This window comes from Balaenoptera ricei, chromosome 17, assembly GCF_028023285.1.
Source record: "Balaenoptera ricei isolate mBalRic1 chromosome 17, mBalRic1.hap2, whole genome shotgun sequence".
NCBI lineage: Eukaryota > Metazoa > Chordata > Mammalia > Artiodactyla > Balaenopteridae > Balaenoptera > Balaenoptera ricei.
The window spans coordinates 28,391,156-28,404,849 of NC_082655.1; the positions used below are offsets into that span (position 1 = coordinate 28,391,156).

The following is a 13,694-nucleotide window of genomic DNA, read 5'->3' on the forward strand; positions in this document are numbered from 1 at the left end:
TTTTCTTTCCAAAGAACTAAGCAAAAAAACCTTTTGTATAAAATTGTAACTGCCCTTTGAGCCAGCAGTTCCACTTCTGGAATTCATCTTATATTTTTTCCCTAGACTCTTCATTAAGTAAATGTATATATTTTCCTCCTATATTTCACCTAGCTAAGTCATACTCTGTTCTTTCATCTTGGTTTACATGTTACTGACTCAGATTCCTTTCTTGACTATCTAGTAAAAATCTATACTATAGAATCTATACAAATTAGAATCTGTACTTTTCCACAGTACCTGATTCTTCATAGACTTTATCACACTTTAGCATTTGGTGTCTGTTTTCTCTGCTAAGACTGCTAGTTCTGTATTGAGAGTCCCGTATCCGTCTTCTTCAATGTTTCATCTCTGGAGCTTCAGCATGACTGATGAATAATAGAAGATTTTATATCACGCACAACCTAAACAGCTTTATTGAGCTATAACAATAATCTACACATATTTAAGTGTATAGTTTGATAAGTTTTTTTTTTTTTATGATTTCTAGACAATCAGATGTTTTTATTTATTTTATATTTTTGGCTGTGTTGGGTCTTCGTTTCTGTGCGAGGGCTTTCTCTAGTTGTGGCAAGCGGGGGCCACTCTTCATCGCGGTGCGAGGGCCTCTCACTATCACGGCCTCTCTTGTTGCGGAGCACAGGCTCCAGACGCGCAGGCTCAGTAATTGTGGCTCACGGGCCCAGTTGCTCCGCGGCATGTGGGATCTTCCCAGACCAGGGTTCGAACCCGTGTCCCCTGCATTGGCAGGCAGACTCTCAACCACTGTGCCACCAGGGAAGCCCTAGTTTGATAAGTTTTGACATGTGTTCATATACACTCATGAAGTCATCACCACAATCAAGATATTAAACGTAGCTACCATCCCCAAAAGTTCCCTTGTGCCTTTCTGTAACTGGCCCTCTGTTCCTCCCTCTCCCCTCTCAGTCCCTAAGCAACAACTGATCTGTCACTGTAGATTCATTTGTATTTTCTAAAGTTTTATATACATAGAATTACACAGTATGTACTTTTTTGTCTGGCTTCTCTTACTCATCATAATTACTTTGAATTTATTCTTGTTGCATGAGAGAGAGATTTTGAAATCTCTGGCTGTAATTGTGGATTTTTCTCTTCTTCCTTACAGTTCTGTCAGTTTTTGCTTCATATATTTTATGTTGCATAAACATTATTGATTATTATGTTCTTGGATAAATTGACCACTTTATCATTATGAAATAACCTTTATATCCTTGGTGATAGTCTGCCCTGAATTCTCCTGTTTGATAGTAAAATAGTCACTTCAGCTTTCTTCTAATTAATGTTACCATAATGTATATATATATATATATCTTTCATTCTTTTACTTTTAACCTATTTGTGTCTTAGTATTTAACATGCATTTCTTTCTTTTTTAAAAATTTATTTTATTGAAGTATAGTTGATTACAATGTTGTGTTGATAACATACATTTCTTTTTGGCAAAAATAGTTGGGTCTTTTTTATTTAAACTGATAATCTTTATCTTGTGATTAGACTGTTTACATTTAATGTGTTTATTGATTTTGTTAGGTTTGGGTCTTTCATCTTGCTATTGGTAGTCTGTTGGTCCCATTTAGTCTTCGGGAAGATGGAAGTTTCCTGCTTTTCTGCCTTCTTTTGGATTGAGTATTTTTAAGAATCCATTTTTATCACATTTGTTGGCTTATTAGCTATAGCTCTTTGTTTTGTTATTTTAGGGTTTATAGTATACATCTTTAAATTATTACATGGTGCATTCAAATGATATTGTATTATTTCACGTATAGTATAAGAACTTTACAAAAGTATACTTCCATTTCTCTCCTTTATGCTATTGTTGTGCATTTTACTTTTACATATTACTATAAACTTGTAATACGTTGTTATTTTTGTTTAAATAGTTAATTAAAAAAATCTTATATATTTACATTTCTGGTGCTCTTCATTCCTTTATGTAGATCCATATTTTTATCTGTATAATTTTCCTCCGCCTGAAGGACTTTTAATATTTCTTACAGTGTGGGTCTTCTGGTGATGAAATATTTCAGCTTTTGTATGTCTGAAAACATTTTTATTTTGCCTTGATTTTCAAAAGATATTTTTGCTATGTGCAGAATTCTAGGTTAACAGTTTTTTGCTTTCAGTACTTTAAAGATGTTACCCCTTGTCTTATTACTTGTATTGTTTTCTGATGAGATGTTAGCCTATCTTTGTTCTTTTATACATAATATCTTTTTCTTCTCTGGCTGCTTTTAAGACTTTTCTCTTTCATATTGGTTTAGAGCGGTTTGATTATGTTGTGTGTTGATGTGGTTTTCCTCATGATTCTTGTGCTTGGGGTTTGTTGAACTTCCTAGATCCATGGGTTTATAGTTTTCATCAAGTTTGGAAAGTTTTCAGCCATTATTTCTTCCAGTTTTTTTTTTTTTTTTCCTCTGTTTTCTCCTTTGAGGAATCTAGTTACCCATTTTTAGATTACTGAAAGTTAACCCCAGCTCATTAATGCTCTTTTTATTTTTATTTTTATTTTTTAATCTTTCTTTGGGTTTTTTTGTTTGTTTTTTTGGCCCTGCTGTGCGGCATGCAGGATCTTAGTTCCCCGACCAGGGATTGAACCTGTGCTCCCTGCAGTGAAAGCATGGGAGTCTTAACCACTGGACCGCCAGGGGAGTCCCGTAAATCTGTTTTATTTTGGATAGTTTCTATTTTCATGCCTTTAATTTCACTAATCTTTTCTTTTGCAATGTCTATTCTGTCATTAATTCCATCTAGTGTATTTTTCATCTTAGATATTGTAGTTTTCATCTCTAGAAGTTTGATTTAAATGATTTTTAATACCTTTCATGCCTCTGGTTGTCATTTTGAACATTTGGAATGTACTTTAATAAATATTTTAATTTTTTTAATTTAATGTTTAATTTAATTAAACGTTTTAATGTTTAATGTTTTAATGTTTTAAAACATTTTAATGTTTTGTTCTGCTAATTATAACTTCTGTGTCAGTTATGTGTTTTGACTTCTGTTGATTGGGTATTCTCATTGTGGGTTTTGTTTTCTTTCCTCTTTGCATGCCTGGTAATCTTTGGATGCAAAAAGTTGTGAATTTTACCCTATTGGGTATAAGACATTTTTGTATCCTTATAAATCTTCTTGAACTTTGTTCTGTGATGCAGTTGAGTTACTTGGATTAATTAGATTAATGCCAATGGGTCTTGCTTTTATGATTTTTTAGCCTTGTCTGGAGCAATGCTCAGTCTATGGCTGATTATTCCTCACCACTGAGACAAGACTTTTCTGTGTACTCTGCCTATGAATTTGAAGTTTTCTCTGGTCTGCCTAGTGGGAACAGTGACAGCTCCCAGCCTTGTGTGAGTACCCAACACTGTTCCCTCTAATCCGTTCAGATGGTTCTTTCCCTGGTCTGGGGTAGTTTCTTCAGACATATGCCATTAGTTCTCTGCTGAATATTTGAGAGAGACCCTCTGCAGATCTCTGGAGCTCTCTCTCTCTATGGCTCTCTCTTCTCTGGTGCTCTGTCCGATAAACTGTAGCTGTCTTGGTCTCCCCAGACTTTCAGCTCAGATTCCTCAACCCAGGGAGTTGGTCAGGTTCTACCTCACTTTCCCCTCTTTGTGCTGTGGGCTGGAAACTCACTCATGGCACTAAGCTGGGGCAGTAGTGGAGCTCACCTCATTTGTTTCTCATCTCTTAAGGATCACTATCCTTTGTTGCCTGTTGTCTTGTGTCTTGAAAATTATTGTTTCACGTAATTTTGTCTGGTTCATTTTATTTTGTCTTACTGGTTGTTTCTGAGGGAGGGATAAATCTGATTACTATTATTCCATCTTGGCTGCTCAATACATATTTTTAAGGGAAAAATAATTGCTATAGAGTAGTAGAGCTAAAAACAAAATTAAAATGGGTTAATGAGGGTAATGAGAAAATGGGAGTGTAGATTGTTTTTTAGAGAAGTTTGAGAAGTACAGGGTGGGAGAGAGCTCTGCTTTGAGTGCAGAGCAAAGAAGAGGAAATCATTTTCAGGTGTTTTGAGAGTGGGGAAGTTTTCAGCATATAAGTGGAGGAGAAGGGGCCAGTGGAGAGGAGATAACCTGAGGAAAGGCCTAGAAGAGGCAGGAGAGAATGGAATAAACAGCTGTGTGAGAATTAGCCTTGGAAGGGAGAAGAGGAACCGGGAGATTAACCCTTACTCTCCTTCTTAGGCGTCACATAGCAAATACTTCACATAATTTAAACTTGTCAATAATTTCATAGGATAAGTATTATTAACTTTTATTACAAGTGAGGAATCAGGGTAGAAAGTTAGGTAACTTAACCTTAGCCATCAGTGGCTAACCTGACCCTAAAGCTCCTGCTTTTTCTAATGCACTTTGTGGTCTCTGGGCTGTTTCTTCAGGGCAGGGAGAATAAAAGCTGGCGAAGGTTTAGGCTATAATTGGAATAAAGAGAGAGAAGAGCCATGTAACTTATTTATGTAAGTTTACTATAAAATTCATGCCTATTCTTCTGGAGGAAAATTTGGGGAAGAGAAGCAGATCAATGTGTTATGGTGCAGAAGCATTGTATAGAAGAGTAGTGGGAGCAATGCTGCGAATTCTAGCCCTGCCTTGTTCTGTGCATTTTGCTTCAGAACTAGTTATACAAACCTGTACTCTTGCTTTTTTACATCTTTATATGCAAAGAGCAAACTCAGTAACTAGGTGAACAGAAGACTTAACTGATCATTTTTAGAAGATAAATGGTCTAAGAAGTGACCTTTGTGAGTTAACGTTCTTTGCTCCTTCCCCTCCTTTTAAGAAAATACTGTGCTTATGTAAGTATTAGATTGAATTATATTCAGTTGGTGTCAAAAGAGTTGAATATTGACAATTTCATTTGGTTCAACCTAATTCTGTATTTGGAAAGGACAAGAAGCAGTAATCGTGACCATTGTTAGCACCATTAGGACAGGGATCATGTCTGTTTTATTTACCAGTATTTGCCCAACGCCAAGCACCATGTCTGGCACGTAGTAGACATTCAATAAATAATTTGTGGGCTTCCCTGGTGGAGCAGTGGTTGAGAATCCGCCTGCTAATGCAGGGGACACAGGTTCGAGCCCTGGTCTGGGAGGATCCCACATGCCGTGGAGCAGCTGGGCCCCTGAGCCACAACTACTGAGCCTGCGCGTCTGGAGCTGTGCTCCGCAGCGAGAGGCCGCGACAGTGAGAGGCCCGCGCACCTCAATGAAGAGTGGCCCCCATTCGCTGCAACTGGAGAAAGCCCTCGCACAGAAACGAAGACCCAACACAGCCAAAAATAAATAAATAAATTTATTTTAAAAAATAATAATAATAAATAATTTGTGAATGAAAAACTATAAGTTTTTGAGGTTCCATGCATGTTTTATAAGAAATTTAGGTAAAGATTAAGGGAGATTCCCTTCTTGTTAGGCCCTAAGTTCTTTTTCATAGAATAAGAGAGAAGGCTTTTTCAGCAAAGCTGTTTTATTTCTGATGCAAGATAATGTTAACTAATAAAATATTTTACTACAATGGCTTCTTAGCCCTCTGTTAAAGAGGTTCCTCTTCTTCAATCATTTCAAAGATCAAGCTGGATTGGATACTCCCTGCTGTTCACCCCTCCCTTAGGCTTTACAAAAGAGCCCCATCAGTGGTTAAGCTCTGTCACATTCTGGACATTGCTTTTCTCCTTTCATTTTTCTCTGCCTGCCCTTTTATACTCAAGTTGATTGACATGGTAAATGCAATAACTTTTCCTTTCTCATTTGGGGCCAAAGAGGTGGCCTTTTTCTGAGCACTGTCAGCTCTTGCAAAATAGCAAGTATGTAATGTGCCCTTCATTTGTGTCCTAATAACCTACATAAATTAATCTTGTCAGAATGCAGCACCCTAAGACTTAGACTATTTCATGGTTTCCTAATAATGGTTTTCCAGAATCAGTACAGTTACAGACGAGGTGTTGTACCAAGGCAGAGGGCTAAGAAGTCTCTGGCTTGTTCAGGTTTGCTCAGGGGTCTTTGGCACAAATATGAAGAAAATGTATTTGTTGTATCATTGCCTAATATTACTGCTTTGGACCATTCTGTTACCACGTACACTTCCTGCAGTATCGAGTTTAATCCACACAGTGGTGCTAGAAAAACAAGAATTAATGATTGTTTCCCTTCTAATCAGTGAATATGTATTTTTAACTTCCTTATAAAATAAACACTTCCTTGAGTCATGTAATAATTTCCTCAGCCTCTATCAAATCCATCACCAAGTTATAATGATTTAACCTCTGATACGTCTCCAAATTTCAACCATCCTTTACCTGGATGACTGCAGTAGCTTCCTGGTGGATCTTCCTGGGTTTACTTTGCTTTGCTCTGGTGTGTTTTCCATAGGTAGTTATAAGTAACCTTTTTATTTTTATTTTTTTAATATATATATATTTTTATTTTTGGCTGCATTGGCTCCTCGTTGCTGCACGCGGGCTTTCTCTAGTTGCGGCAAGCGGGGGCTACTCTTCATTGCGGCGCGAGGGCTTCTCATTGTAGTGGCTTCTCTTGTTGCAGAGCACGGGCTCTAGGCACGCAGGCTTTAGTAGTTGTGGCACGCAGGCTCAGTAGTTGTGGCTCGCGGGCTCTAGAGCACAGGCTCAGTAGTTGTGGCGCGTGGGCTTAGTTGGTCCACGGCATGTGGGATCTTCCTGGACCAGGGCTCGAACCCGTGTCCCCTGCACTGGCAGGCGGATTCTTAACCACTGCGCCACCAGGGAAGTCCCTATAAGTAACCTTTTATACATTCGAATCTGGACTTTACTCTCCCAGTTAAAAGTTCTTAAATGAGCTCTTATTACATGAGTTTATCAACAAAGATAAATAAAGGCAAGGCCTTTTGTGATCCAGCTTCTGCCCAGTTCTCTAGCTTTTTTCATCTGTTGCCTTTCCTTGTGCAGTTCTCCTTGTTGCTCTGTATTTCAGCCAGTCTGGCTGACTTTTAGTTTTTTGAACACAAGTGTTTCCTTCTACTTTCGCCTGCTCTCATTTTGCCTGTGATAAGTAGTTTATGTGTGTGTGTGTGTGTGTGTGTGTGTGTGTGTATAGGGATGTTTCTTAAGTTAACTCTACCTTGTCCTTTGTAGCTTGGCTCGAATTTTTTAAAGTCTTCTTTACTCTCCCCAAGTAGATCAGCTTCCAGTGTTATTTGTTCTCACAGTATCCAATAATTTTTCTTTATAACATTTATTACAGTTTAATTATATATTTATTTATTTGACTAACATCCATTTCCCCACTGGATCATAAGTGTTAAGCAGGTAGATTCTGTGCTCTTTTCTCATCATTGTATCATTTGTGCCTATTAAAATATTTGCTGAATAAATGAATGAATAAATGTAAGTCAGCCAGGACTCAAGGCAGGTAATAGAAGTACGAACAGGTGAGCATTTGGGAAAAAAAGATGAAAATACTTGCAATCAGAATACAGTAAGGTGAGTTTCATAGTTAAGGTAAAATATTGGCCCAGCATAGTCTACTTATGTATTTCCTGTTGGAGCAGAAATTAATTCTAGGTCACTGGCAGCCCTGAACTATAAGTTTCTCTCTACATAGAAGGGAAGGAGGAGTGGGAGGCAGATATCATGCTTGGCAGATTTAAAATTACGGAAGCAGGACTTCCCTGGTGGCGCAGTGGTTAAGAATCCGCCAGGGTTCGAGCCCTGGTCCGGGAAGATCCCACATGCCACGGAGCAACTAAGCCCGTGCGCCACAACTACTGAGCCTGCGTGCCACAACTACTGAGGCCCGTGCGCCTAGACCCCGTGCTCTGCAACAAGAGAAGCCACCGCAATGAGAAGCCCGTGCACTGCCACAAAGAGTAACCCCCGCTCGCCACAACTAGAGAAGGCCCGCACGCAGCAATGAAGACCCAACGCAGCCAAAAATAAAATAAATAAATAAATTTTTAAAAAAAAGGAAATGTAAAACTATGGAAGCAGCTACGAGAGTAGATCTTAAAAGTTCTTATAACGAGAAGAACAGTTGTAACTATGAGGTGATGGATGTGTTAAGTAAACTTATTTTGATAATCATTTCACAATAAATACTTATATCAAATCATTATGTTGTGTACCTTAAACTTATACAATGTCATACGCCAATTACATCTCAGTAAAGCTGGGAAAAAGTAAAATAAAGTTATGGGAGCTTCCAATGCCCTAGTGGAAAAAACACTGTTCTTTAAATAAGAAACCTTGTTTCTGTTGCAGATATGATCACTGTTTTGTTCTGTATTCTTGGGAAAGATGTGGTATAGCATTAGAGAAGTCACCATTTGCACTTACATTTATTTCCATAATTATTTTATGGGATAATAAAAACATTCTCTTTATTTCTTAATGTGTGGTAAAAAAATGAACGAGGTGATAGAGGTAGAGCTTTTTAAAAAGCACACACGTTATAAAGTGTACTTAATATTTGCCCAGAAAACAGGAAATCTTTCAATTTTATGATTTCTCTGTTCTTTTTATTTATAATTACAAGGAAGAGGTACCTAAAAGAAAAGAGTGTGGTATGAAGAGCTCTATCTCCTCTGGCCACTGTGTTCTGAGTTCTGTAAGGGCAGGGGCCTTGTCAGTTTTACTCACTGTTTATCCTCTGCACACAGTGCCTAGTAGGGGCCCAGAAATTGTTTTTGAAATGAAAAATATAGTGAATTGTCCTGAAGGCCTTGGTAATCAGTATTCTGTGATTTTTTTGCCTTGTTGACATTCTGCAGAAAAGAACAATCTGAGGCAGAACTCTTGATGTTTGTTTATTTTTCTTATATTTCAGCTGTGGCAGAAGTAAAACTTCGAGATGATCAGTATACACTGGAACACATGCATGCTTTTGGAATGTATAATTACCTACACTGTGATTCATGGTATCAAGACAGTGTCTACTACGTTGATAACCTTGGAAGAATTATGAATTTAACAGTGATGCTGGTAAGAAAAAAATTTGTAATACTAGGATTTTCCAATAAATTTGTTACTTAATTTTCCCTTTTCATCTAATGTCTAGAGAATTGAGGTACACATACCTTTAATATATGGAATCCTATCATCAGTTTATGTAAGGGTTCATTTTGTTTAATTCAATTTTAATTTTTCCCCTTATTCTTGTTACTTAAATTTATTTACTCCCCTCCACTCTTACCAACAGGCAACTACTCTGATGTGTTTTATATCTCAATATTGATGTAACTGCTTTTTCTATGTGAGTAGTTAATCCTATAACAGTGGATTTATCTGTTTTTTCCTTTCAGTTAATTTTTGCTTTATGTATTTTTAAGTATGTTAATTGGGTGCAGACATTTTATCAATAGGATTGTTTTGTCTGCTATGCAACGTCCTTTTAGCATTATAAAATATCCCTCTTTATCTCTGGACTCTGGGAATAATTTATCTTGAAGTCTTCTGATATTAATATAGCTGTCCTGGCTTTTTTTTTTTTGTTTAATTAGTATTTGTCTTTTTCTTTCCTTTTTCTTTGAGTTTGTCAGTGTTGTTATTTTTAAAGTGTGTCTCTTGTAAAGAGCATATAGTTGGGTCTTGTTTTTTATCCAGAATGACAATCTTTGTCCTTTAATTGGCTTAGTACATTTATATTTAATGTAATTACTGATATGGTTGGGTTTATGTTACCGTTTGCTAATTCTTTCCATTTTGTCCCATCTGCTCTTTGTTCCTTTGTGTCTCTTCCTACCTGTTTTTTTAATTCATCACAGTTTTTCTTTTTAAAAATTTTTTTCTTAAAATTCCACTTAATTTTCTCCTTTGGCTTTTTATTTAAACCTGTTTGTATTGTTATTATTTTTAATGGTTAATGTAGAGATTGTAGTACTCATCCTTAATTTATCCTACTTTGCCTCTAATTAATGTTATTCCACTTTTAAAAAATGTAAAAATCTTATGATATTATAATTCCTTTTACTTCCTTTTCCATCCTCTGGCTATTGTCATACATTTTATACTTCTTCATATGTTGTAAGCTCCACAATACATTGTTAATGTATTTGCTTTAAGTAATAAGTGGTCTGTCAATAGCTTCCTGACTACTCTCTGCTCCTTCCAGCTTTCCTTTGTGTTGCATCTACAGAATAATCTATACAGTTTGCTTGTTTAATCTTATCACTTCTCATTTAAATTCCTTAAATATTTCCTTTATGACAAAATCCATACTTTTTAATATGTAATTTTAGAATAGGTAATGCATTCATGTGATTTAAAAAACAAGAAACTTAAAAAGGTATTTAGTAAAGTCTCTCTGATCCCAGTTTTATCTGTCCTGTGTTCAGTACCCCTTTTCCCTCCATAACTTCTTTTTTTTTTTTTTTTTTAAATAAATTTATTTATTTATTTTTGGCTGCATTGGGTCTTCATTGCTGTGTATGGGCTTTCTCTAGTTGTGGCGAGCGGGGGTTACTCTTCGTTGCGGTGCATGGGCTTCTCGTTGTGGTGGCTTCTCTTGTTGCGGAGCATGGGCTCTAGGCACGTGGGCTTCAGTAGTTGTGGCATGCGGGCTCAGTATTTGTGGCTCACGGGCTCTAGAGCGCAGGCTCAGTAGTTGTGGTGCACGGGCTTAGTTGCTCCGCGGCATGTGGGATCTTCCCGGACCAGGGCTCGAACCCGTGTCCCCTGCATTGGCAGGCGGATTCTTAACCACTGCGCCACCAGGGAAGCCCCCCTCTGTAACTTCTTTTTATTAGTTTCTTGTATATTCTTCCAAAGGTGGGGTTTTTTGTGTGTGTGTGTTTGTTTGATTTTGATTTTCCTGGCAAGTATAAGCATAAAGTGATATATTTGTTTAAAAAATACAAACTCCTCACCTTGGCAAATGCAGCTTATAATGCCCTTTTCTCCAGGCTTGTCTTTCACCACTTTGTACACTACATTCTAACAGTACTAAACTCTTGCAGTTACTGAAACATGCCCTGTATCCTTTTCCCTCCAGCCCTTTTCCCACATAATTTACTCTACCTGAAACATTCTCTCTTACTTGTGTGTCAGGCTGCTTCCCAGTCTTCACTTGAGTTTCAGCTAACCATTTCATCTAGGAAGCTTGCCCTGATGTCCTCCCTTTGTTCCCCCAGGGATATTCAAACCATTGGCTCTCAGATCTGCATGGACTTTGAATTTCTGCTAGGCCAGGGGTTGGCAAACTTCTTCTGCACGGGGCCAGATAATAAATGTTATAGGGTTTATGGACCAGACAGTCTTATGTCACAGGTGCTCAGTTTTGCTGTAGTAATGTGAAAACAGCAATTCACAATATGTAAACAGTGAGTGTGGCTGTGTTCCAATAAAACTTTATTTACAAAAACAACAGGCTAATTTGGCTCATGGGCTATAGTTTGCCAACACTTGGTCTAGGCTGTGGGTCTTTCTTATATTTCTGTAATCCTAGCAGCCAGCAGAAGGCTTAATCAGTATGTTTATACAATGGATAACAGTTGTTTAAAGCTTGTTCTTACTCTTTGGAGTTGGCTTTACATTCTTGATAGGATCTTTCTATTCTTCAGGTACAAGTATGAGTCTGGTTTGTTGAGATAATTTTACTGAATAAGAAAGATTTATTTTTCTTCAACAAACATTTATTGAATACTGCTGCATGCTTTGTAGCCACACACACAAATAAATTGATAACGTCACAGCGGAAGTAAGGATAAGATGCAGAAGTAGTATGAAGAGGAAATAGTTTACTACGATGCATGGCTAGGAGAGGGGTGCGGATAAGGTCGCATTTTAGAGCCAGAAGCTTGGTTTTATCAGTTCACTCATTGATATCATGATTTGGGGTACTAATTCCAACTTAAATCAAAAGATTGAAAATCTAGAATTAAAGTTCATGACTGCATTTGAAATACTGTAGATAAGCAGTGTGGACTGGTCAGTATATTTTTCTTCTATTGCAAAGTTTCCATAGGAAATAAAATAATTTATTTTATTTTATTTATTTATTTTTTTGAGGAGACTATTTACAGCTCTTTTTTTATTTTTGAATTTTATTTTATTTATTTTTTTATACTGCAGGTTCTTATTACTCATCAGTTTTATACACATCAGTGTATACATGTCAGTCCCAATCACCCAATTCATCACACCCCCACCCCCACCCCCCCCACGGCTTTCTCCCCTTGGTGTCCATACGTTTGTTCTCTACACCTGTGTCTCAACTTCTGCCCTGCAAACCAGTTCATCTGTACCATTTTTCTAGGTTCCATATAAATGCGTTACTATACGATATTTGTTTTTCTCTTTCTGACTTGCTTCACTCTGTATGACAGTCTCTAGATCCATCCACGTCTCAACAAATGACCCAATTTTGTTCCTTTTTATGGCTGAGTAATATTCCATTGTATATATGTACCACATCTTCTTTATCCATTCGTCTGTTGGTGGGCATTTAGGTTCCTTCCATGACCTGGCTATTGTAAATAGTGCTGCAATGAATATTGGGGTGCATGTGTCTTTTTGAATTATGGTTTTCTCAGGGTATATGCCTGGTAGTGGGATTGCTGGATCATATGGTATTTCTATTTTTAGTTTTTTAAGGAAGCTCCATACTGTTCTCCATAGTGGCTGTATCAATTTACATTCCCACCAACAGTGCAAGAGGGTTCCCTTTTCTCCACACCCTCTCCAGCATTTGTTGTTTGTAGATTTTCTTTTTTTTTTTTTCATGACAAATCATCATTTTATATATTTTTTCACACACACACACTGTATTTTATTTTTACAAGAGATAAATAGACTGACACCAAGCATTGTACATGGATGACCACAACAAAAGCAACAATGATTGCAATTACCAAACATGAAACACACTCATACTATGTCATAATATTGACATTCAGTCCAGTAATCCTCCACTGTAACAGCTCCTTTACTTTGCAGTGAAAATTGATTTGTATATTCTTTGCCTCTGAGTCCTTGTGGGATTTTTTTTTTTTTAATTCAGACAGAAAGTCACAAAAATTATACTCATCCTCATCAGTTCACTCAGTCCCATGTAATTAATTTTTTTTTTTCATCTTGATCTTTTGTTAGCACTTTTACGAGTTCATCAGTTTTTCATTAGAGTTCTGAAAATGCTTATTCATTCAGTTCAGCAGTACAGTCAGTTACCAGAAACCTGTACTTGTCAGAGTCTTTTCCATGAATTTCTTGAAGATGAAAGCCTTTTATAGGAACATATTTGCAAAAGCATCAGAGTACACCCAGAACTGTCTGTAAATGAGAAAAGACTTAAAAATGACCACTGTTAAAGATTTGATGAAAGTTCATAATAATGCAGTTGACAAGAAAATTAGTTATTTCTGAGATATACATTTTAAAGTAATAACTAGGATTATTACTTATAACATTATACCAGAACATATAAGAGTTTTAGAAATTTCATGTAATGTCTGAAACATTTATATTAACATATTTCCATACATATTTCCATACAAATACAAATATAAGATTTTTAGAAATTTCATGTAATGTCTGAAACATTTATATTAACATATTTCCATACAAATAACCCAATGAAAGTTTAGTATTAGTTGTTTTGTGTGTTTGTTTTTTTATACTGCAGGTTCTTATTAGGCATCAATTTTATACAC

The 13,694-nt window shown here is 36.7% G+C and overlaps 1 protein-coding gene across 2 annotated transcripts in view; it reads left to right on the forward strand.

Annotated features, from left to right (window-relative positions):
• The window catches only part of NUDCD1 (NudC domain containing 1), a 92,773-nt gene that overhangs the window by 3,500 nt on the left and 75,579 nt on the right, over nucleotides 1-13,694 (forward strand). For both annotated transcript variants that reach the window (XM_059901326.1, XM_059901327.1), the window contains exon 2: nucleotides 8,876-9,030. In XM_059901326.1, coding sequence (XP_059757309.1) covers nucleotides 8,876-9,030 — 155 coding nt within the window. The remainder of the gene's footprint in view (nucleotides 1-8,875; nucleotides 9,031-13,694) is intronic.